This window comes from Podarcis liolepis, assembly GCF_965112155.1.
Source record: "Podarcis liolepis genome assembly, chromosome: 6".
Taxonomy (NCBI): Eukaryota; Metazoa; Chordata; class Lepidosauria; order Squamata; family Lacertidae; genus Podarcis; species Podarcis liolepis.
Window position 1 is genome coordinate 66,036,279 of NC_139559.1, and position 24,950 is coordinate 66,061,228.

At 42.0% G+C, this 24,950-nt stretch overlaps 1 protein-coding gene across 3 annotated transcripts in view; it reads left to right on the forward strand.

Moving 5' to 3' along the window:
• ST6GALNAC5 (ST6 N-acetylgalactosaminide alpha-2,6-sialyltransferase 5) overlaps nt 1–24,950 on the forward strand; it is a 404,743-nt gene that overhangs the window by 305,605 nt on the left and 74,188 nt on the right. For all 3 annotated transcript variants that reach the window (XR_014527786.1, XM_083510575.1, XM_083510574.1), the window contains exons 2-3: nt 16,768–16,968; nt 18,203–18,490. Coding sequence is in view for 2 of the 3 variants with exons in the window: in XM_083510575.1 (XP_083366701.1) it covers nt 16,768–16,968; nt 18,203–18,490 (489 nt within the window). In the remaining variant the exon portion in view is untranslated. The remainder of the gene's footprint in view (nt 1–16,767; nt 16,969–18,202; nt 18,491–24,950) is intronic.

The following is a 24,950-nucleotide window of genomic DNA, read 5'->3' on the forward strand; positions in this document are numbered from 1 at the left end:
ACTGCAAGCTGGAACTTTGGGCATTTTCCAGAAGACCTCAAAAAATAAAATTGATGTGGCTGTCCACACACAAAGTAAACAGACAGAAGCATTTTTAAAATGATTAGCAAGGAAATATGGACATTGTCAGAAAACAAAATAATGTCAGAGACTGGAGACTTGTATGCGCTTCCTCCTCTCTGTGAAACTGCAAGTGAGCCAGGCCTTAAAGCATACCCTCCAACCTTTCTCAGATGAAAATAGGGACATCCTATTCCATACCCTCCCACATTTCTCTGAAGAAAATGGGAACAGGAATTCTTTTGGGGATAACACAGGAAGGGTTATCCCCTAAATTATAGGTGTACACCAGGGGTAGAGAACTCCATTTCCTCATGGGCTACCTTTTGAGGGCTAAAGATCTGTGGTGGACAGGACCAATGATAAGAGTGGGTGAAGCAATGTTACATTTTAGCCACACAAAAACTGGAGGTTTCTACACGTTTGCTGTGTACACATAGCTTTCCCTACAACCACCATATTCTTATCAGACAGATAAGAGGCATTAACACAATTCAGGGACACATTTCAGCCAAACAAAAGCAGGGTGGCCACTGGGAGAGTGCCAAGGCCCAAATAGGGAGCTACACTTGTCCCTTGAGGCTGAGGTTTCCCACCCTGCTATGCGCTTAAACTCCTGCAGGTACACCTAAAAATCACAACGTGTGAAAACTCAATCTAGTAGAGGATTTAGCCCATCTATATTTATGTAACTGGAACACAAAAGAGTTTGTTAAATGTCACAAGCATTAGGTTAACCAACATTTTGCCTAGAAGTAGCAGTGGTTCTGACCATGCCTGCATAACTATACCGGGATCTACAGAAGCCTGCAAAGACTTCTATAAAGCAGAACTAAACACTAGAAGAAATCTATAGGAATTTGCATGCCTTGCAAATTCAAGATTTGGCTATTTCATTGGGAGCTCTTAGAAAGAGCCAGTTGCAAAGGTTGGCAGATACATGGCATTGCGAGCAAGAGACATAAATAGCAAGAGCTTAGCTGACACATTTTTATTATTCGATTCAGAAATGTGTCACACCTACTTCTACATCCTATGGAGAGGGAATACGTGCACAAACTGGCAGCATGTACTCATATGTGCAAATTGTATTCTGCATATGCATCAACAGATGTTCAGGAATATATGGGCATTTAAATAGCATTCATTATTGGTCCATTATGCTAAGCTCTTATTAACATAAAGTGAAAACAGAAAAGATGATAAGCAGAGATACACCCTCCCTTGAGGCAATAGCAGGATGCATTTCAGTCAATCACAAGTGGGAAAGTAAGCATTGCTGAGGCACCGTTATATTTTGATGCCCCAGATGCAAGCTCAGAAACTGCCATATATTCGAGTAAAATTACTTCTGGTTTCATGGAACATTATTTATATGGCAAATAAATAATGGCTAGCCACACTGTTTTTCTTGGGGGAACCTGATATAAAGTGTGAGGGAACAACCCTTAACAATGTGCTGCTTCTTTCTACATATACTTTCTACCCAGTGATCTAATTAGCATGATTTTGGATTTGCTTTGGAAGCATGCCAAGCAAATCATGTTTGCATGCTTTGGGGTGTCATTAAATCAGCTCTACTTTGTCCCCCTGTGTTGAGTTGAAAGTTTTAAAGATTTTTGATAGATACTCAGCATTTCTATACAGAATGTTGTTATTGGTATCCAGAACACCACCATCAATAGGGCGCCTATTGATTTGCATACGACAGGCATGGCCAAACTTGGCCCTCCAGATGTTTTGCATCTACAATTCCCATCATCCTTGACCACTGGTCCTGTTAGCTAGGGGTGATGGGAGTTGTAGTCCCAAAACATCTGGAGGGCCAAGTTTGGCCATGTCTAGCATAGGCCAAAGATAGATAGATAGATAGATAGATAGATAGATGATAGATAGATAGATGATAGATAGATGATAGATATATCTTACACCTTCATATGAAGTATGAAGTATCAGCGCATTCAAAAACAGGTCCAGTAGGGCTTGAGGAATTGCAGCCTTAGATCTTAAACCCAAGGGTGGGGAACCACTGGCCCTCTAAAAGGCTCCCATTAGACCCAGGCAGCATGACCAATAATCAAGGGTGATGGGAGTTGTAGTCCAACCATATCTGGAGGTCTCAGGTTCCCCATCCCTTTCTCAAACCCTACCAAGGCATTGGTATTGACTTGACAATAGATTGTTCACAATAGGTTTTGGGTTGTTGTGATTTCATGATCTTTCATTAATCTGTAGATTCTTCAGAGCTAACATATGAGTTCACTGGCTTGATTTGTGGTGTTGCAATTTAAACGTTGCAGTGAAAAGGCAATATGATGCCTTATTCAACTAAATGGTCAATTATAGCATCACTTAAGCAAGTTCAAGCAATTTATTGTGATTTATTATGGTTGCAGACCAGTAAAATTCAATACAAAGGTAAGGGACAGAACATTTTAAAACAAATAAAAACAATTATAAATTTATCTTCTCGCAAAAAGCCAGCAAGTTGTGTGTGTTTTTTAAATAATCTACATAGAAACACTTTCAGATCATTTTCAGTCAATCAGATTTCTCAATACTATGAAAGCACACAAATTCAAAATATCATATATATAATATTCATTCTCAAATATAACTCATGACTTTGAAATCGCCTACATAATTCAGCTTTGCTCTGTAGAGCAAGCAGTGCGATCTGACTTTATGCAACATCGGTTGAGAGTTCATAGCACAGCTCTTTCCGTTCTTTCGTGTAATTGGATGTAGGAGTAACATACAGTGACTAAGAAAGCACAAGCCAGGCAAGGTGGGATCCTTGAAATGGACTCTGTTGTATATGTGAAACAGGTGAAGAAATCGGCTGCAGAGGTTCCAGATTTTGCAACAAAATGATAGCTTATCCTTGTCATAAGTCAAATAGATTGTTAAAATAGAAGAGAGGAGATAGTTGTCAGGATGGGTTAGATCAAAGACTTACTGCAGACTGCAGCAATAAATTGGGAGGGTTATCTCAAGATGCCAGAGATGGCATGTTTCTCAGCCAACCACTGTCCAGAATCGAGCAAAAGGAAAGAGAGAGATTTTTCCTAAAGAGAGATTATAAGGCTAGAAGTCTTCCAACTACCTACCTTCTCACCCACCTACATGTAGCTGTCACTGTAAACCAAGAAACAAACAACAACCACCACCCTGGGTCTTTCATGAAAAACTGGTGTTAGCCACAGGGCTCCAGTTAGCACATATCATTTGACATTGTATATACTCATTTATTTATACATCTAAGTCACTTGGAGCTGAACCACTAAAACAAACTAGCTGAACAAGAAAACAACAAAAACAAAAGGTTCCACTGCCTCCCACCGCCTACAGCAATATGGATTTGATAGATGGCTGCTCTGCTCATTTTCATTCTGAGCTAAGCCTGGCTCTCCAATGCCATCAATATCATCAGTGTTGTTACTGCAACTGCTGACTGAAGTTGATGCAATAACTATTAATTAGGTGACTCTGTCCTTTTGCAAAAGCACAGCCAAGCCTGTGTAGTTTCTCTTGGAGTTTACTTTAAGCCATTGTGGCTTGTAGAAGTCTCAGAAGGAACAGAGAAGTTGTAAATCTCCTCCTCCTCCTCGGACTCTCAGCTTTTGATACCATCACAACCATGGTACCCTTCTGAACTGTCTGTAGGAGATGGGCCTCAGGGGGACTTTTCTGCAGTGCTTCTAGTCTTATCAGGGAGTGTTCCAGAAGATAGTATTTACTGGGAGTTTCTCATCCCCTTGGCTCTTGGACTATGGAGTGCTGGTGGATTTGTCTCCGATGCTATTTCACAATGCTATTTTTGTTAAATCATATATACACCGTGTTGAATTGAGTGTTAGTCAGGCTTAGAGTAGTCCCATTGATTTGTTAGGTCTGTTCTAAGTCTGGATCCAACTCATTGGTTCAGGTTTATTAAATTTATTAGACACCTTTATCTTAAAAAAAAAAGACTCCAAGCTTCTTACAGCAATTCAGTTATCTAAAAGTGGGAAAAAAATGAACACAACAGCAACATCCACAATACACTAAAAATCAAAACCCACCATTACTAATGAGAAACCACTAGGAATAATCGATTAGCATGATGCCAGTATTTAAAAACCATCCAGTCCCATCACATACTTAAGACTAGAGGAATCCCTTAACCCTGGTATCAAACAGAAGATAATGTTGGTGCCAGGAGGAGGTCCCTGCTGGGGCTGGCCATGCCCCTTAGCTGATGCATTATCGGGGTGAGTCTGAAGGACCCAATAGGTATGCCCAAGGGCACAAAGTGAGGGAAGGCTGGTTTAGTTGTTTAGCTTTACAGGTGCATTAGCCACATCATACCTGATTTCTCTTCATCCTTCACCTGCACTAACCCTAGTTTTATTTGCACTTAGCAGCAGCAGAATCTGGGATAGGCCTAACCCAGGCATGGCCAAACTTGGCCCTCCAGATATTTTGGGACTACAACTTCCATCACCCCTAGCTAACAGGACCAGTGGTCAGGGATGATGGGAATTGTAGTCCCAAAACATCTGGAGGGCCAAGTCTGGCTAATACTGTTGGGCCTCTCCCTTGGCTAAAACACCAGGATGAAAAAGTAAAGAACAGACCTTTCTCCACCTGACCTCACTCCTTTTGTTTGTAGTACGTGATGATGCATTTTAACATTACAGTACACAGTTTTTTTGTTTTTTATAATGGTTTTATTTTATGTGATATATTTTGTGTGTCTCTGTGTGTGTTGTGCTGTGCTCCGGGATTATTTTTAACGAAGAGCAGGCTAGAAATTCTCTCAATAAATATGTGAAAAGAATGTCACCGTTCCTTTCTTGTATCGTAGGAGCTATGCCTGCTGTTTTATCTGGCTGCTCCTGACAAGACCAGGTCCGGGGCATTGTGGATGATAAGAATAATTAACTGTACTACATGGGGTGGCAGATAGAGAAAGACTTACAACCAGCCCACAGCTATTTTCCTTCATCTCTAAGATCTTTGATTTGGTACCTCTCTGCACTTTATGCCTTGAAAGTTTTCCTTAAATGTGTCATTATCTCCTGGATAAACGGCTGCATCTCCCAGGGAAAGAGCACTATGAAAATCAGTGGTTTTGTCTTTTAGTGCATTGTGCTGCTGTGGCAGCTCCACTTAATTATCTTGTTGGGAATGGTTTATTTGCAATAGGAAAGAGACCATTGTGGCTGGGCATCCTTGGCCCGACTCCCTCTGAAAATAAAAACAGAAACAATATTGTGTCATTAGTATGCATCCTTGCTCAGAAAACTGTCACTGGTGCAATACATTTATGGGATTTTGTTAAAAAAAAATTCCATCATAGTAAAAGAGTAACTGCCATTCAATTCTGCGAAATGCTTTCTCAGCGTCAAAAGATGCTATTACCACTGGGCTGGCATCATCTTTCATCTTAAAGACGACATTAAATAAGCGTAGCAAATTCGTGCAGGCGAACCTTCTGCACTAAACATAAAATAAAACCCCATGTTGTTCAGGATGAATTATTTTAATACTTATGCTTTGGCTCAATTGGCCAATAACTTTTCCAATTGATTAAAACCTACATTTCAAAGGAAAAGGGGGCCTGAAGGACCCATATTCCTATATGCTTTGGTCTGCTTTGAATATTGTTGTCATCAGCACAGCAATGCAGCTTGGGCAACATCTGTTGGTCAGTACCCGATTTGCATAGTCCAGTGCTACGAAAGCAATGATGAATGTGAATGCTTACCTCCAAGGGAAGGATCCTTTGTGGAAACAAAAGGTGACAGATTTTTGAACTCTGTAGAAATGGGAAAGAGGTTCGATTAAGTTTGCAAAGTTACCTAATTTTCACAGCCATCCTTGAAAATGTGCACCTTCACAGGAAAATGTTGATTAATTTTCATGTGGGTGCTTATTAAATCACAAAGTGATGTGAAAATGTTAGAAGTGAATTTCCCCCACAACTCGCAACTCCCACCATTTTTGCCAAATTGTGCCTTTTGCGCCCCACTGAAATTTTCATATTTAATTTATTGATCATATCCTACTTTCTCATCACGAGGAAGGAAATCACAATGGATGACATCACAAATGATAAGGAGGCTGGGTCCCATCTGCCTCCTCTGTAATTCAACCGCTCTATGTTCCAGTTCCTCCAACTCATGAAGAGGATTGATGGCTAGCTCGATGTACAAAAAGCCCTATGAAATGAAATGCATCAGGGTTTTAAGCATCCCCATCCACCAGACGTTTTGATATGAACAACATGTTAACTGTGCTTTTTGTTACTGTTTTTGGCAGCAGCTGTTATTTTCCCCTTGATTTTTTGCTCTGCTTCTGTTTTCATCTGTTGGTATATTTTGATTAAAATGAGGAGCAGTCTTCAATAAGCTAAGTTTAGACTCAGATATGAATTTCTTAAGGTCAGAAAAAGCTGCAGGTTCTTTGCATTTGGCTCAGGTGACGTATACAGTGCACTCAGTTTTTAGTGCACAAACTGTGATTGTTAGCTACTTATAATCTACAAAAAACAACCCAATTACAGGACATAGTAACTGAATCTTCTGTTTAAAATGGGCAGAAAAAGCACTACATATGTTGAGTGAACTTTGTCCAGTATCTGAGGCAAGTATATTTCTAGGGCTTGATTTGAATATAAATGCTTGACCTACCTTCTCGGGCATAGTTTCTCAAGTGTGGATGATGTTTAGCTACCATATTCCCATTGCAAGAAGTCATATGACTCTGGTAAACACAGAGGAATGTTTTCCAAGCAGAAGTGCTCCATGCTGCAATGTTTTGTCGCAGAGTCCTACCTGTACTAAAAATGTTTCCATGCCATCTCTCAAGGTGGCACACAGAAAAGATAAAAACACCTTAAAATAAAACAACATAAAAATAAGCATGGTGAACAAAACAATGATTCAGCTGAGGGAATGGGACAAACAAAAAACAAAACAAAACAATTACTGCAGTTATTCATATCATCGGAAATCTGGGGAAGCAGGTGATAGAATTCTTCATAGCATTTAGCAGAATGATAGCAGCTGATTACATGAACATAGCCCTGCCCTTGAAGAGAATATCTGCTGGCATTTTCCAATGTGGCACCTTTTCCTCTTTTGACAACCAATCTGCAAATACAGCACACAACATTGCAGTCTGAACCATGTCCACTTAGAATTAAGTTCTACTGAATTCAATGGAGCTTGTTCCCAGATGAATTGGGTTAGGATTTATAGTTTAAATCCACCTTTCTTTTAAAGGACTCTAGGCTGGGCTATTCCTATTTGAACTACAGTCTCCCTCATCCCAGCACTTCTCTGATTTCTACCCTATACAACACTAAATCCCTTCCACCTGATTTCAGATTTCAGAACCTGACACCACTATGAGATTTGCTTCCTTCCGTGTGTGACAGAAATTGCACCGTTCATGCTTAATCCTGTTTTAAATAGTATTTTTGGCCTTCTGGCCTTCTGTGATGATGTCTAAGATCTTTTTTATCCATCGCACTCTTCCTATCACATACAACGTCCCCTTCGTGATTCACATTCTCTCTCCCTATTTTAGTGTCCTATTTTCTAGTGTTAAAAAATAGCCTTTGTTCAGTAACAGTCGCATATTACAAACACCAAAAAAGAACAGCACACACCGTTTTTGTCATTTGAAAGCCCTGCAATAATTAATTAATTAAATGTTACCTCCACATACCTTTTAGTTTAGCTCCTTTGTGCTGACACTCTCCAACACAGCTGGATGGCACTTTATTTTTCCTTTGAGTCTGGCTATTTTGTTTTCGCCCAGGACAGTATTATCTCCTTTATCAAAGTAGCCAGGGAAATGTTGCTGTCTTTGGATAATGCTAAGGAATATCTGTCACAAGGCACTCTTCAATGAAGCCAGAGGAGACCAGGAAGCTTTCAGACACAAGCTGGGCAAATTCCCTGTGGCATAGTCATTATCCATGCCTAGGATGGGGAACCTTTGTGGCCTGGGGGTCATGTCTTTATCTCTCTCCATGCTGTGGACCAGGCGTAGGCAACCTAAGGCCTGTGGGCCAGATGTGGCCCAATCGCCTTCTCAATCTGGCCCGCGGATGGTCCGGGAATCAGCGTGTTTTTACATGAGTAGAATGTGTGCTTTTGTTTAAAATGCATCTCTGGGTTATTTGTGGGGCATAGGAATTCATTCATTTTTCTTTTCAAAATATAGTCCAGCCCACCATGTGGTCTGAGGGAAGGTGGACTGGCCCACGGCTGAAAAAGGTTGCTGACCCCTGCTGTGGATCAACTTTGACAAGTGGGTGGGACCCACTGATTTCCCTCTATAAGTATTCAACACCTACAGGCATTGGTGTTGATTTTGTTGGTATAATAATAACAACAACAACAACAACAACAACAACAACAACAACAACAACAATAAATTATTTATACCCCACCCATCTGGCTGGGTTTCCCCAGCCCCTCTGGGCGGCTTCCAACAAAATATTAAAATGCAATAGTCTATTAAACATTAAAAGCCTTCAGATGTTTTCTAAAAGTCTGGTAGTTGTTTTTCTCTTTGACATCTGGTGGTCACAGTTTTGAGAACGTGTATGTGAAGAAACAAAAAATTAGGAATCTGAAGCCATGGCAGGAGATTTTAGTTCGCTATTTGCCTGCACCTTGACTTCCCATGCAAACTGATATGTACCCATGGATCTCTTAGTTATTGTGTTTTACACCTTGGAGAGATCCAATGCACATGCACATTTCTTTGCACATGTAGACATTTAAATGATTGGGGAACCTGTTGCAGGTGAGCTGAAGATTCATTTCTATCAAGTATTTCCCTAGTCTTGTTATTAAGCATAAAGCCTGGCTCCAATGATGTACCATAACCAGGGTGTATCTGATTGTTACTGATAGAAACAATGCAATATGATACAGTTGTATCCCAAAGTGACTCATTGTCCCCCCTCTGCTGTGCTGATATGGCTCCAAACAGTCCTGCAAGGCTGATGTACAGTGTGCTATGTCCACATTTATGCCAACCCTGGGAAATCTACAAGTTTCACATTTTCACTGTCTGTGGGATACAAAATAACTGGGTTTGTTTTACTTAATCCTATGCCTCGCATCTCTAATATGAGGAATATATTGCTTTCAGATTATAATTATGGGTGTGGGCTCCTCTGGAGGATCCTGGCATCATTGGCTGTCATTGGGTTGCTCCACTAGTCAAAATCCTCAGTATCTAGTGTGGCGAATGAATGAGAAGGAGAGTTGCTATCTATACATATTACACAGGAACAAGTGTGGGGTTACTCCCTGGACACTGCGGACATCAGCGGCTTACCTCCATGCTATCCAATCTGCAAATGTGTGTTTACACAGTGCTGGCTGCCTCCCCCCCCCCCCCAGCTACTTCCTGATGCTTACAAGGCAAACTTCTGGCTGTTTTGCTTGGTGAAGCATCTTACTGGCCACCACTGACAGCTACAGTACATAGAAGACCTTCAGGCCCGCTCTATACCATAAAGCTAAATCACGCCCACCCTACAGTATAAGGAGAGTAACTATTGATTCCTTAGCTGCCTTTGCCCCTTTACCTCATGCATATAATCTCTTGTTTGTGAGAAGAGCAGCAATATACTTTTGGCCAAAATTCAAGAGCAGAGTTATCCAAGAGTTGCACTGCTTTCTGTCACACAGACTCCTCTTGCTTACAAAATAAGTACTCGTGCATGTGTCAAGACAACAAAATAACACCAAGTCCCTCCAAGCCTCAAAAACACACAAAACTCAATGACAAAACAAAAACAATTGCTAGGCTGATTTCGAAGATATTTGATGGGTCTCTGACGTGCCCCTGCTTGGATTTCACAGAAACAGATCCCCTTGTTGTCAGTCTTGTGGTTCAGCCTGTCATCGTAAGTGATGTTTGTGTTTGTGTAAGTAACAGCAGGAGAAATCCCTCTGGGCTATCAACTAATACATAAGGCACCGAAAACTGCACCATAATATATTTTTTATCTTTTAGTCCTTTCTCATGGTTTATTAATGCCTTCTTCTATGCATATTAGTTAGATGAGCCTACCCTCTTAATGCTAATTTTATTTCAAGTGCAACATTGTTCTAGAATATTCCTTAGACAAAATAGGGGGGGGGGGGACAAAGACAAATGCAGGCCGCAAATCACAATCTGCTACAGACAAAGCACTGTTTATAATCCCTTCTTTTGAACATCCCCATATATTTCTGAAACAGCTGTCCAATAATTTGCAAAAATTGCAACATTTCACTTTGCTTTTATTAATTCTGTAGCATTCCATTAAATTAGCTAATTTTCTAGGTGGAGAATTTATTCCTTTGTCTTCAGCAAATTTACTTAAACTCATACACATACACAAATGCAAATGTCTGTATCTTTGAAATAGTAATAGGAAAAGAATAGGCTTGCCTTCTGCACTACAGTGACATCATTTATTTATATTCAAAATGTTTAAAAAGGAATGCCCTTATCCCAGATGTTTAAAATGCAGAAGATACGACTTTGTTAAACCAGGTCTATGTTTTTGAAAGAACAAGCAACATGCATATTGTTTATTCATTGGTGGGTTTCTTCTATACTGCTTGAAAATATTTGTTCTCATATAGCTAATACCTTTATGTATACTGCCTAGAATAAGGAGAACCCCAGGAAAAGAAATGTACTAAAATGGCCAAGTCAGCAGATCTTATCATGCCTTTCCCCCGTGCATTTTCATTTGCACTTCTTCCTTCTCGGCAATATTTCATTCTTTAGCTGTTTGCTTCTGTCAGAAGTTCAAAGACAGCCCAATTTCATAAAAGGGAGATAGTATTGATTGATCCAGCATATTGTTTCCACCACCCCCTTTTGACCAGTTCTTGATGCACATTCCCAATTTTGAAAAGCATTTCATGAATCAGTGTGCAGTTTTAAAAAAATCTATAGAATGAGCTCATTACCATGCTAGTTGCTGAATGTTTTCCACTGGTTTCGTTTGCAATGCAAAGCTGATTTCACTAACCTTTTATCTCTGCAAAAAGGAAAAAAGTTAATCTATAAATAAAATATACAATGTATAGCTCAGTCGGTAGAACATGAGACTGTTAATCTCAGACTTGTAGATTTGAGCCCCATATTAGGCAAAAGATTCCTGCATTTGCAGGGGGTTTGGACTAGATGACACTTGTTGTCCCTTCCAACTCTTTATAAACTTGTTGTGAGAGGCCCAAGAGACTTATTGGGATGTGGATTCATAGATTGCAGCCCATAACCAACTGCACCCCCAGGTTGATAGCATTGGCCAGTATGAGCAGCTCCCTCCATTTGCTGTCTTGAGACACTCTTTCTCCCTGATCTCTCATAGGCAGACTGTGCTCCTCCACTGTCAAAAGTAGAGTGTTTCCTGTCTGTGTTCTGATAAATTCCTTGTAGGTGTAAGCAATAATGTCATAGCTTGTTTTAACTCAGTTCTATGTGACCCGACCCTTTGTCTTTCTGCTTTGCTTCCCCAAAATACCAGTTTATCCCCCCAATCACTAAAAACAATGAAAAAGAGAACAAAATAATACAACAATGCAAAATGCTGCAACTGTGAAGGGTTTTTCTCCATCCATAGTTTGTTGGGTTTTTTTTAATGTCGTAACAAAATCATCGATAGCTTGGTGATTCCACATCCATTTATCCTCTGAGCTCCCCTGTTTTAATGTACATTCAAGTCCCACAGAGAGGGGATGAGGTGGCGTGCGATCCCATCTAGCATAGGAAATTATATTATAAATACAGGTGAGCCAGAGTAATATATGTTGCCCCAGAGTATTAGCACTGTTAAAAAACACAACAACCTGAAAATTAAAAAGTGCCTCACAGAGACGCAAAACAGTTAAACCTCTAAGAGAAAGATGTCATGAAAGGAGGAGAATGAAGCTGAACAGCTGTAGACTCTGCATGGCAATAGCTTGAAGGCATTCTGAACGCAGAGGACAGATGCTGACAGGCTGACTCTGGGATTATTATGGGGAGGACATTTGCATGCTCAAAAGTGGAAGCCCTGGTTACTCAACGGGAGTATGGCAAACAAATATGTCCATTTGAGCAACCACAAACAAGGACAGTTTTTTAAATATATAATTCATATCTTGTGCTGATAGGGTCCAGATCAAGGTAGCACTCTATTCTGCCTTGGTCAGAATCCCACCTGGGGGTTCTGGGCACCACAGTTTAAGAAGGTTGTTGGAAGCTGGAATGTATGCAGAGGAGGGTAACCAAGATTATCAAGGGTTCTGGAAACTAAGATTTGTAAGGAATGGTTGAGGGCGTTGGTTATGCTTAGCCTGTAGAAGAGAAGACCAAGGGGTGATGTGATATAGTCATTTTCAAATACCTGAAGGCATGTCCCATGTTAGATGGGGTAAGCTTGTTCTTTGCTGCTCCAGAGGGCAGGAACAGAACAAATGTGCTTAAATTACAAGAAAGAATATTCCCACATTAGGATGGAATTTGTGATGGTAACAGCTGTTCAACAGTGGAATGGACTACTTCAGAAAGTGGTGGACTCTCCCTCATTGGAGGTCTTTAAGCAGAATTTGGATGATCATCTGTCAGAGATGATTTAGCTGTGATTCCTGAGGTGCAAGGGGTTGGACTACATGAATCTTGGGGTCCCTTCCAACTCTACAATTCTGTGATGATTCTGTTAACACATAGCACCACTGAAACTGCTTTGCTTTGGAAATATTGCAATGGCGTGGTTGAATTGATATGGTGGCATTTAGTGCATGCACAGCTATATATACTATGTGCATAGTATAAAACGCATCACACAGGAACTCACACAGGAACTCATGTTACATATCCTGTAACAGCCCCAAATTTACACCATTTGTGGACATACGTGTAGTGATCATTTTCATCTATGTCTGCTGTGCCATGCTGAAACAGAAGCAGAAACAGAAGCATCATTTTAACCAATTGTGCATGCAGACGTGTGCAATACCACATGCCTCCATGCCTGAAAATTATCACTATATATTAGTCGGTAACTGGGGTAAATTTGAAGATTCTCTCGAAAACAACATGACTGATCAAGTGTGCCATTGCACTACTGCCTCTCAGAGGCACTGAGGAAGAAAGGCAGCCTGGAGCAGTCACTCTGGAACTTGCAGCAGGTCTGAGGTTAAAAGGAAGATCCCAAGATCACCTTCACTTCAAAAGCAGATCTGATGTTTGGGAGGACAGTGCCTGTTTCTTCTTGTGGTATCAGGGCTATTACTCAGTTTAAAAAACCCAGTTGGGCCTGAGATTCAGGAGTTCTGAAGAGTAGATAGGTAGCCGTGTTGGTCTGCCATAGTCAAAATAAAAAAATTCCTTCCAGTAGCACCTTAAAGACCAACTAAGTTAGTTCTTGGTATGAGCTTTCGTGTGCATGCACACTTCTTCAGAATTTTTTTATTTTGAGTTCTGAAGAGTGATGGATTAGTGTCTCAGAATCGGTCACCCCATCCATCACCACTAGTGTGCCTTCTGTTAGTGCCAAAAAGTCATCCAGACAGTTCTGGGCATTGAGACTTTCTCCCGCTATGACTGTCACCTTAATGTTACCACTGGAGCTGATAAGATCTGGACCCACCTAGTGCCTAAATGACAGACCAGCCAGGAATCCCAATTGCACTTCTCTGATCTCCATGAATGGGATGGATACCAGTGTTGGGAGTGAGCCCAGTCCCTCCACAGGCTTGCACACTCCACCTTTTATCTCCTCCTTGGCACAGTTGCAAGAAGGCAGCAGAAGCTTTTGCTTCTGATGTTGATTGATTAGAGTTCAGCATTGCATCCAAAACCTAAACAGTGGTTAATTGTAGCTATGATTTGCTGATGCAAGTCAGATTCATAAATGATGGTGCGAAATTGGTTTGTTCCAACAAACCATAGCTAAGATTAACCACCCTTAGCTGAGTTCAGGTGACACAGCAAGCTTCAGATAATCTCAAACAGAAGCAAAAGCTTATTAACTCCTCCTCCTCCTCTGGATGATGGGGACCCAGAGAATGCAAGACCCAGGAGACACTAGACTCATTACCAACATGATAGACTATGGCACCTGTAGTCCTTCATATGTTGTTGGACCCCAACTTCTATCACTTCTAGCAAGCCAACGCAGGTAACGGCCTGGGCTGATGGGAATCAGCATCTAGCAGCATCTTGAGGTCCTTAGGCTCCCCATCCCTGAACCTTGGCTTTTCATGACCACCTGAAAGCAGCCAATGTGGATCTGTGACATACAGTTCTTAATACAGTAATGGGTATAATGGCCCAGGATGTCAAGCAAGATTGCTGATCAGAAACTATTTGCATAAGGGATAATGGGTATAAAGCAAGGAGTAATTATTTATGTCTCCCATGCATTTAAAACAAGAAATTACAACTGCTATGAATCACTTTGCACTGAATCTAGCAAGTTAGTTGAACTCTTATAAAAATGCTTTATTGACTTGTTCCAAACTCAATTAAGTGTTTATGAACTCAGTCTATTCTGCTACTTGCTGCAAATTTTATTATTTTTGTGGAATGTGTCTGTTCATTTTTCCATGTAATACATATATGTGCACACCAATACTGTAAAATAAACAGCTACAGAGCTAAAAAGCTTAATTTTGGTGACTTTAAATTGAAATTAGGTTAACTTTAGCTCTTTTCTAATTGACTTTTAAAATTTCCCTTGATACACTATGTCTACACATAAAAAACCACTGTAGAATTTACATTACACTATCTGTTTGTAACAGTACCTGTCATGGCTGCCAAGGGTTATGTCTATGATCATCATGGCAATCTAATTAAATATATGCGTATCAGACAACTGGACATGATTCAAGGCAAGCTCAACATTAAATTACAAAATTTAGATGGGCCACTTAATCAATAGACTCAGCAACTAGCTCTAGCTATCACCCCAACTCATACGCTTGATGGCTTGGTTAGACATACTGTGTAACAGATGTCCAACATACATCCATGAGCCTTAATCATAAATATGATGCTTTCATTTGGCATGGGATATAGGAAAAGTTCCTCAGATGCCAGCAACCTGCTTCCTCATAGCAGGGGTGTGGGGTGTGGGGGGGTGGGGTGTTCTTTTAAAATGCATGAGCTGTCTTTTGTAGCCTGTTATGGGAAGACTTGGAAACCACCATTAATTTTGCTTTAAATAATCCATCAAGATGGTCCTTTGTTCTGATAATCTGAGTTTCAAGTGAGACCACATGACAAAGAATTACCAAGACCTGATGAGGTTCTTTTCATATTGCTTCTCCTCTCTATTGGTTCTCTTCAGTTCTAAACCACAAATTGAGTAAATGGCAAAAAAAAAAAACAACAACAACCCAGTGCCGACAATCTTCTTTGAAATAAGATAAAACGTGTTTACTACCTGATCGTTTTAGTATTGTACACTTCTGATAATCAGTTTTACTTTCTTCTTTAAAAAAAATCCTTAAGTGCTACTTTTGCAACAGACTAGTGATTGTATTTGTTCCACCGCTAGTCCATGAGTGAATTAGTAAAGATGAAAAATGGATTTCAGAGACAATTTCAGCCTTGAAAAGATACCATTTGCAACTATGGATAGGTTAGCTTGCTGATAGTTTTCTCCTAAATACTGAATAGATATAGGTTAGATGAGAAGATATATATTACAGTGTGATGGTTATGTGTAATTTGGAGAGAATGTGTACATAATTAAGACATGCATATTTATCTAAAGTATCATAGTGTCATTTTAATCACTTCTTAAGAAAACAACTTGAAGGGTGCAAGGAATGTGAGCAAGGAAAGTATGAAATTCAGTTTACTTTACTAAAGTTTTATACCAATGGAATTTGAATCATTAATAAAGAAGAAGAAAAAGCCCCAGGGAAAGAAAATGGGACACATAAAATAAGCAAAACTGTTTTATTAATAGAGAAAGCTATAATCTAAAATTAGTACAAAGCAAACATTTTAAGGATTATGCTAGGCTATGTGATATGAAAAGCAACCAAATATGCTTTATGAATGACTGGAAGGTAGGATATGTGATATGGATAACTGGCTCACAGACATAAGACCTAGAAAACATTTAAACTGTAGTTAAATTATCAAGCACTATGAAAAGATAATGGAACTATTCACAAAAGAGTTGCTTGGAAAACATAACAAAAGCCTAGTGAGAGATAGAGAGACAGAATTAATGGCCAGAAAACTACAGGCACTTAGGTCTTTAAAAAGGAAATGATTAGGTAGAGAATAGTGCTTAAAACAGGAATTTTGAAGAAGATAATTGCTGGTATTATCAGCCTGCAAGTACGCCTTGTATTTTTTTAATATATATATTGGTCAGGAAAGGATCATTCACTGATCGAATATGCCATTGTAGAGTTTGTGAGTGCAAACTTAGGATTCCTTTTCCCGTCTCCTGGAGCGATCTTTTCCCCTCTCCACAAATCGGAAGAAAGTAGGCATCTGATTTTCACCTAGGGTTAATAAAAGCTAAACGTAAACTGTTAAAATTCTACCTATGCTGAGCCCGAGAAGGAGCTGTGAGCCGGCGCGGCTTAGGACCCAGAAGGCCCCGCCAGGCGGCAGTTGTGTAGATCACTGGGAGACTCTAAAAGGGTCCAGTTTTAATTCTCTCTCTAATCTCTGCAACAGCCGCGCTTCCCACAACAGCTCAAGGTTGGGCTGATCCCGACTGTGGCTTTGGATTTTTTATCCCCGCTCCCAATCCCCGGCGGAAACCGCATTAACCGGCTCCTTCGCAATGGAAACCCTCGAGGAAAAAGTGGCTTCAGTCGCTCGAGCCTGAGATCGCGGTATCTAAAGGAGAGGGGCACGAAAATGAAGACGCTGATGGTAAGTCAGTTTCGCAGGAACTAAAAATGGTCCCAGATTACGCTCCCCCGCCTCCGGTCCTTAGGAACTGTGAAGCGAAACCACCAGACCTGGCTGGGAGTTGTCGGGGGAGACAGACAAGAGAGACCCCAGCCTTCCTTTGGGTCGGGTGATTTCAGCCTCTGTGCCGCTTGTCCTATTTATTTATGGGCATTTTTGCTCCATGGGCAATTTTGCAAGGGGGTCTTGGGCTGAAACCTTGTGAAAGAAGAGAAGCAAAGGAACTTCCCGCCTGGCTTATTTTTAAATAGCAAATGGGTTCACATGCCATGATGATGGCTGTTAGTGTTCAGCTGAACCAACTTGCCTTGCAAGGAGGGATCTCGGGCGCTTAGGGCAATAATCACGGGCAGGCATTGCTCTCTCTCCCACCTAAAAAACTGCAAAACGTGGGAGCAGTGGGAATGGCAGCGAAAGGGTAAACCGGGAAAGTGAGAGGATAAGAGAGAGGGGATTAGGAAGGCAGAAAGCAGAGTGTGTGTAAGGGGGGGGGGCAAATTCAGGAGGTAGCTGCACTTTTCAAGAGGCTTCTCTGCTTTGGAACTTGCAAGGGCTGGAAATAGGACGGTTCCACCCCTCCCCACCCCGGCTTCTTCCGCCACCCCAGAGATTAAAATGGTAGCGCTGGGTGGCACCCGCCCGTTCTCAGCAACCTGCAGGGATCTCTCCATAGAGAGGAGACCCAACCCCTTCCAGAAGAAGTTAAAACTTGCAAAGGCTACCAAGACGCGGAGCTGCATTCTCCTCACACCAACCCGCATCCCCGCCATAAAAAAAAGGACAGGGGAAACTTGCAAAAAAGGGCTGCCTCACATGAGTAGACTGGCGCGGGTGTGCAGAGAGAGAGAGAGACGCCGAGCTTTTATTGACGACAATCAGAACTCCTCCAACAGTGGCGGGTTGCAAAGGCGAGGCGGGAAGCGGCGAGGCGCGCGCGGGGCGGGGAAGGAGAGCGGCGGGGAAGCGGGAGACCTGGAGGGGCGGCGACTGAGCCGCGAGGGACCCCGGCGACGGTGAGCCGCCCGCGCGCAACGCCTCCTGGCCGCCGCCGCCGCTGCCGTTTCCCGCTCCGCCATCTCCACCACGTCCGGCCTCGGGCCCCGCAGCGCTCCGCTCGCCGCCTGCCTGGTGGGGAGCGCCCTCTCCCTTGCGCGCGGCAGGTTCTCTCAGCGTGTCTCCTTGTCCCCCTTTTCAGCGCCATGGGCTGGCTGTGTCTTTAGCGCTCACCACCATGTGCACTAGCTTGTTGCTCATGTATGGTAGCATCGGAGGCGGAGGCGCTGGTAGTGGCGGCGGCGGAGGAGGAGGAGGAGGCGGCAGTAGCGGCGACGGAAGCCTGAAAGAGCAAAGTCAACCGCAGCAGCAGCAGGTGGCGGTGACGGCGAGTCAGAAGCCGGAGAGCCCTCAGCAACTGGGCGGCAGCGGGCAGAGGCGCCTCCCCGACCGCCCCTTGGAAGGCTACATCGGGGTCCTGGACCACAAGGTGAGCGCAGGCGGCAAGGTGGGGGGGGGGCAGGAGGCGAAGGGCGGACAAGGGCGCCGAAGGGGGAGCTCCTGTGGCTCCCTCTGGGGCCCTTGGCTTGGGCCGACTGATGAAAGTTCTCCGGCAAAAAGGGATGTGTATAGACATTTCTGTTCCATGAACTATGGGGAAATAGCATGGGAGTTAAAGTAAGGTAAAGGGACCCCTGACCATTAGGTCCAGTTGTGACCGACTGGGGTTGCGGCGCTCATCTTGCTTTATTGGCCGAGGGAGCCGGCGTTTGTCTGCAGACAGCTTCCGGGTCATGTGGCCAGCATGACTAAGCCGCTTCTGGTGAACCAGAGCAGTGCACGGAAACGCCATTCACCTTCCTGCCGGAGTGGTAGCTATTTATCTACTTGCACTTCGACGTGCTTCCAAACTGATAGGTTGGCAGGAGCAGGGACCAAGCAACAGGAGCTCACCCCGTTGCAGGGATTCGGACCTTCGACCTTCTGATCGGCAAGTACTAGGCTCTGTGGTTTAACCCACAGCACCACCCGCGTCCGGGAGTTAAGGAGGCCTGTACAATAAGAGCCACGCTCTTCTCAGAGGCACTGAGAGTGGAGTGCCCCATGGACATATAGCCCTGTGGGATGTTTTTAGGGGTCATGTTGCCATTCAAAAGGCTGCCCTTTATTGCAGGGGCAATCAGTCCAAATTATTCTGTAGATCCCTTTGGATCACTTTCTGTGGGGGGGGGGGACGACAAAAAGCAGCAAATACATGTTGTTAACAATATTAATGAATTCATATAGAATCCTATAGAAAGGACCACAAGGGTCATTGAGTCCCACCCTCTGCGATTCAGGGATCTTTTGCCCAACGTGGGGCTCGAACTCATGGCTCTTGAGATGAAGAGGCTTGTGCTGTTCCAGCTGAGCCGGTTTATTTTATTTTATTAATATTGCCTGATGGGATATCTCAGAGCAAACACCACATACTGTCTATTGCTCGTTAAGAGAGAAACGTTTCTTTTTAAAAAAAATATACTTAACATATTTTGAAGAACGAATGGAAAATGTATATAATTAATAAATGTAAAACTCAGTAAAGGATAATAACAGAGAGAGAGAGAGAGAGGAATGTTTCATGTGTTTACAGTGGGTGGTATCCTAACTAAGGCTGCAATCCAAATCCCAAAGCAGGCGTTGGATTGCGTGAAGATGTCCCCCCTCTTGTTTCTGCTGGCTCAACTAGCGTCCCATGTGTGGGTAAGCAGAAGGCCTACTGGTGTCTCTGCCAGCAGAGCCCAGCAGAAAGCCCCCAAGTGGGCTGGGAATCCCAGCTGGATTCCCAGCTGATTCCACAGCCAGTGCCAACCAGCACAGAGCCTAATTTGGGCCCAATGGCTGTGCCATCTTCCGCTGTTGCCACCATGAGTGGATAAATTCAATGGGTCTGTTCCCTGTATGGCTTAGTCAGATACCACCCACTGGTTTCACAACTGGGAAGTGTCTTAACAGTGAGTTCTATTACACTGGGAGCTTTTCCAGACAAAAAAAAATTGGCATGGCCTAAATTATCAGAATCAAACAGATAAACAGGCTTTAATCACTCCCTTTTGCAGAAGTGTTTTCGTGAAAAGGGCACTACCTTCAGAAGGAATTCCTTCCCTTAAAGTAAGCTCCATCTGCCAGTTTGCAGGTCTGCCTATAATGGGCAACTTCTGCTTCTTGGCAGATCAAAGTCTCTAACATTGGTTTTGAAGGCTTTGCAGACCCCACAGAATCAATATTCTCAAGGGCAAAGGAAAGATAGTTGGCTTTTTTTAAAAAAATAAAAATGGTGCATACAAATTTCAACCTCTCCATTGGGCCTTGGATACATGATACTGATAATGCAATGCTGTGCATGCTTTGTGTGTACTATACAAACCTATTTGCAGAAGTAAAATTTGGTGTTGTAGATAAGTTCAGAATGACACGCTTGTCAGTAGTAATATTTGCTACAGAGGATACTTTGAAGACTGATAGTCTCTAATTGCGTTCTGAAGCAAAGGTGACAAAAGCATGGTTTTCTTAATGCAGCAAGAAGTGTGGGAAGAGGTCTCAAATTATTGTGGTGTAATGGGATTTAAATGTATATTATGTGTGGAAAAACTGGATAAAATATGTGCACAGAAGCACATGCCTCCTAGGACTTCACAGTAAATTCTTAGCCTGCAAAAAGCTACTATGTCACCAAGAAGGCTTTGAGCCTGCCTTCTCTATTTCTACCTGCAGGGAGCTGGGTGTTGTCGTTGCTTTAACACATGGGGGCAGTTCAGACAGGTAATCTCCACCTATAGTCTGAAGACCATTCTATTCCATACAGGAAGAGCAAGTGCTCTTTCTGCACATTTCAGGTGGCTGTTCAGAGTAAATAGGCAAGATTTTACTGTGATTTTGGTAGTAAGCATTGTAGTAATTGTTGTCCTTTGGTTGTTTTTAAAATCATACATCTACTGATAGGAGTTACTTAAAAAGCATGATTAAGTGATACAGGAGATGAAGTATGGATTAATTTGAGATTTTAAAAAATTAATTACTGCGCCTTTCTAATATAAGGCTATGGCCCCTGTGTACAGTTCTCTTGAAATAAATGCTTTACAAGTCAACAAAATTTAGGTAAGGGTCTTCAGGACTGGAGCCCTTCACCACTGCTGAGGCATTGCTTTTCTATAACTAGCTAGGAGTAGAACTGAGACATAGGGCTGGAATTCAACATCATCCTATGTGAGTGTCCCATCCGTCAATCCTCCTGCTCCATGCTATTCTGTGAGTTCTCCCATAACTGCCACAAGCCCATTCTGGCAGGCGCCAGAGGGTGTTGTGGGACGGAGGGGGGTGGGAGAAGCCCCATTGTGCAAGGAGGAGCCCTCATGCAAGATTTGCACAGATAGGACTCATTGGGTGAATCCTGCCCAAAGGTTCCACACACTGCTTAATAGAGTGCTTTATTATCCAGCAATGCCATTCCCAACGGCAACCCAGAAGACTGCTTTCTAATGCCTACTACTCACAAGTAAGTTCTTGTCAGTAAAGCTCAGTTTTCATGCTGATAAAAGGTTTTATTGTGACAGGTTTTTGGGGACTGAGTGACAAATAGCCCCTGGCTTATCACTTGAATGAAGTCCGTCTCATTTGGTCCCCACGTCGGTTTCTTTTTCCTGTGGTAGAAGAAGTCTTTAATTACTGATTTGTCATTTAAATCATTATTTATTTTTTAATGGTGCCTTTAATAAAGCATTTTAAAAAAGAAAAGAGAACAGAAGAGTAGAAGCCGCCACAGGACATTCTGCAATTTACGTTGCAGTCTTAAGCACTCTTACTAGGAAGCTCAATGGGGCTTCCTTCAGAGTATACATAATGAAGTTTATTCTGTTAGAGAGACTATTCAATGAGCAAATCTGAGGCTATTTATTTCAGGAGTCCTCCACCACGCATCAACAGAAAGCAATAAAGCTGGCTGAAGATGCAAAGAGGAAGCATTCAGTGTAAAAGCACAAAATCCCAGAAAGACTTCAAACACTGTGCCTACCTACTGGACAGACTTTCTTACATATGGCATACGGCTATTTAGTTATTCGGTTGCAAGAATTGTGTTCTACCCATAAGCAGGTCTAATAACATCGGGGAAGCAATGGACTAACAATGACAACATGTGAATGCTCTATGAAAAGTGTATAAACAACTAGAAATTCCACAGAAGAGAGCAATTTTGGAAATACAGTGTATTTAGGAACAAGGTGTTGAAGGTTGTATCTGACAGCAGTACTAACAGATACGTAGAAAACTTTGCAGTTTCTATCACAACTTCACCTGAATTTTTTTTTAACATTGTATTTTCTCTTTCCACGCATCATACATAATTCCTATGGGATCTGTTCATGACTATGTGTCAAAAGTAAACAGCTTCCTCCCTCCCTTTCATAGCAGGTTCAAACACTATATATAGCCTTGATTTGATGAAAGCAGGGTTGTTCTTTCAAGAAAGAAGTATCAGCGCAATTTTCAGGTAGTTTAACAAAAACAAAATGAAGTTGACAGCAGTAACAAATACAGAAGATAATGTTGGTCACTTGCAGATAAATACCATGTACAGAACTTGAATGAAAAGACAGTTCAGTATTACTCTTAATACATGGAAAAATAAATAAAGGGATCTGGTTCAAGTGACTTGCTTTTTCTAGTTACAATGAGATATTTCACTACTGCCTTAACATTTGGAAACTGGAAGCAGGGAATTTTTCTATAGAAATAGTTGAAGGAAAACCTCCAAGTATTAACTGCTCTGAAGACTTAGAATATGTTGCTTTCAGAGAGCATGATGACCAGCATAATTTAATTGTACCACACTGATATATATACATATGTGCATGCATATGCTCTATAAAAAAGGTAAAGGTACCCCTGCCCCTACGGGCCAGTCGTGTCTGACTCTAGGGTTGTGTGCCCATCTCACTTAAGAGGCCGGGGGCCAGCGCTGTCTGGAGACACTTCCGGGTCACGTGGCCAGCATGACGAAGCTGCTCTGGCGAGCCAGCACAAGCGCAGCACACGGAAACACCGTTTACATTAATGAAGAGTAGTTCTGCAAATAGTTTGAAATCTCCATAGTCTCCAGTACAAAACATACTTGGGGACATAATTACTTTGTATAATTGAAGCAAGAGAGAAAAGGTTATTGCTGTTGGAGAACAATAATAATAATAATTCTCTTCTACGGAGACCTTTTTGTAACAGATGGAATCTGTTGAGGGTTGCTGCGTCATCTCTTGTGATGCAAGATAAGGCCATGAGGGAATGTATCTGGTACTCGAGCTTTACATCAGTTACTTCTGCTCATTATGTTGGTGTATGTAGTTTTCAAATATCTTTCTTTAAAAAGCCAGGTATGCTTTGTTATCAAGTAAGCCTGCAATCTTTTGTTCACTTTCCTAAGCATAGCACCCATTGAAAGTACACAGTCAAAGGGCTTGTGCTGAGCATATAGATAGTAATGGAGCATTTGCTGTTCAATATCCACCAACAGGAGTCTTGGGGTGGAATTCAATGTATCATTAAGCGGGGCTATGCATGAGCAGACCATGGTCTGCTAGTGCAATGGAACTTTCTCCCCTCTGTTCCCCCTAAGTCCCCACCCCCTAAAGTTCCAGGGGTTTCCCCAGAACTTTGGAATAAGAGGCAATCTGGATGGTTAAAGATTACCGTTTTTGCTCTGAAAGGTGAAGTAGTTGGATCAGCTGTATGATCCCTTTGTTCTAGAATAGGCTGTCCAAAGGTTTCTATTCTATATAAGACGATGGAGATAGGCTTTCTTTCATGGTCACTTACCATGAAAGCTTGAAATAACAAGTTTTTACTTTCAAACACATCCCAATTTAATCAGAATTAATCTAACATTCTAAAAAGCATTGCATGGAGGGGAACAGGTCAAATAATCAAGTAACCAGTTAGTGGGTAAACTATCTTGTGTTTAGCTTTAAAAGGTTAACCATGCAATCGTGCATGGATATGCAGAAGTAATTCCTTCCCTTCAGTTTCCTGGGACTTACTGTCTAGAAGTGTGCAGAGGACTGGTTAAGTATCCAGTCGCTGCATCCATTTACAGAGGAAATCTGGGGGTTCTTTCATTAATGTAACAGTTCCTCTTGACCAAATAATGCAAGCAAATCATATAGTGTTAGGAAACAGCATTGCTTGAAGGAAGAATCACAACAAACCAGTGATTGGTTTGTGCATGCTCACAAACTCATTTTGGATTCTGCTGTGCGCAGGAAAATAACAATTGGCTTTCTGTATGGATGAACCAATGCACAGTACTGCTGAGAGCTGGGAACAAATCACTACTAGCCTCTATTGACAACTATGATTCAGGATGTGAATGCACATCCAAGAGAACAGAGAGGCTACCAGATCTTGGATGAGGAGGATCAGTCACCCTGGTGTGAGGAGGCATGCTGCTAAAAAGATAAGAATATATGTATATATATGTCTACTTCAGATTGATGCTCAGCAGACAAGCCTGAAGGGTCAAATGACAGAATAAGCCATTAGTTGTACATATAATCCTTGTGGGTAGTTCTGGTTTCCATAAAGGTCATTGATGTTACCATACAGTTACTCTACAACCTTGAGATTGAAGCCAAATATCTAGATGGACAGGTTCATTTGCATATCACATCAAACTAGCCTTTACCAGTCTGATGCCCCCCAGATGTTTTGGCCTATAACTCCCCCCAAGTTTGCACTACAACTCCCATGCATGAGCTGTAATAAAACATCTGGGCAGTGTCAGGTTGGCAAAGACTACATTAAACCATAGTTAAAATGAACTCAAGTTTAATGTGAATGAGCAGTGTTCAGTTCACGGTTTATTGCAGAGAAATAAACCACGAGTTTGTTTTGTCCCCAGTAGAGCAGGGAAGAGAAATTTG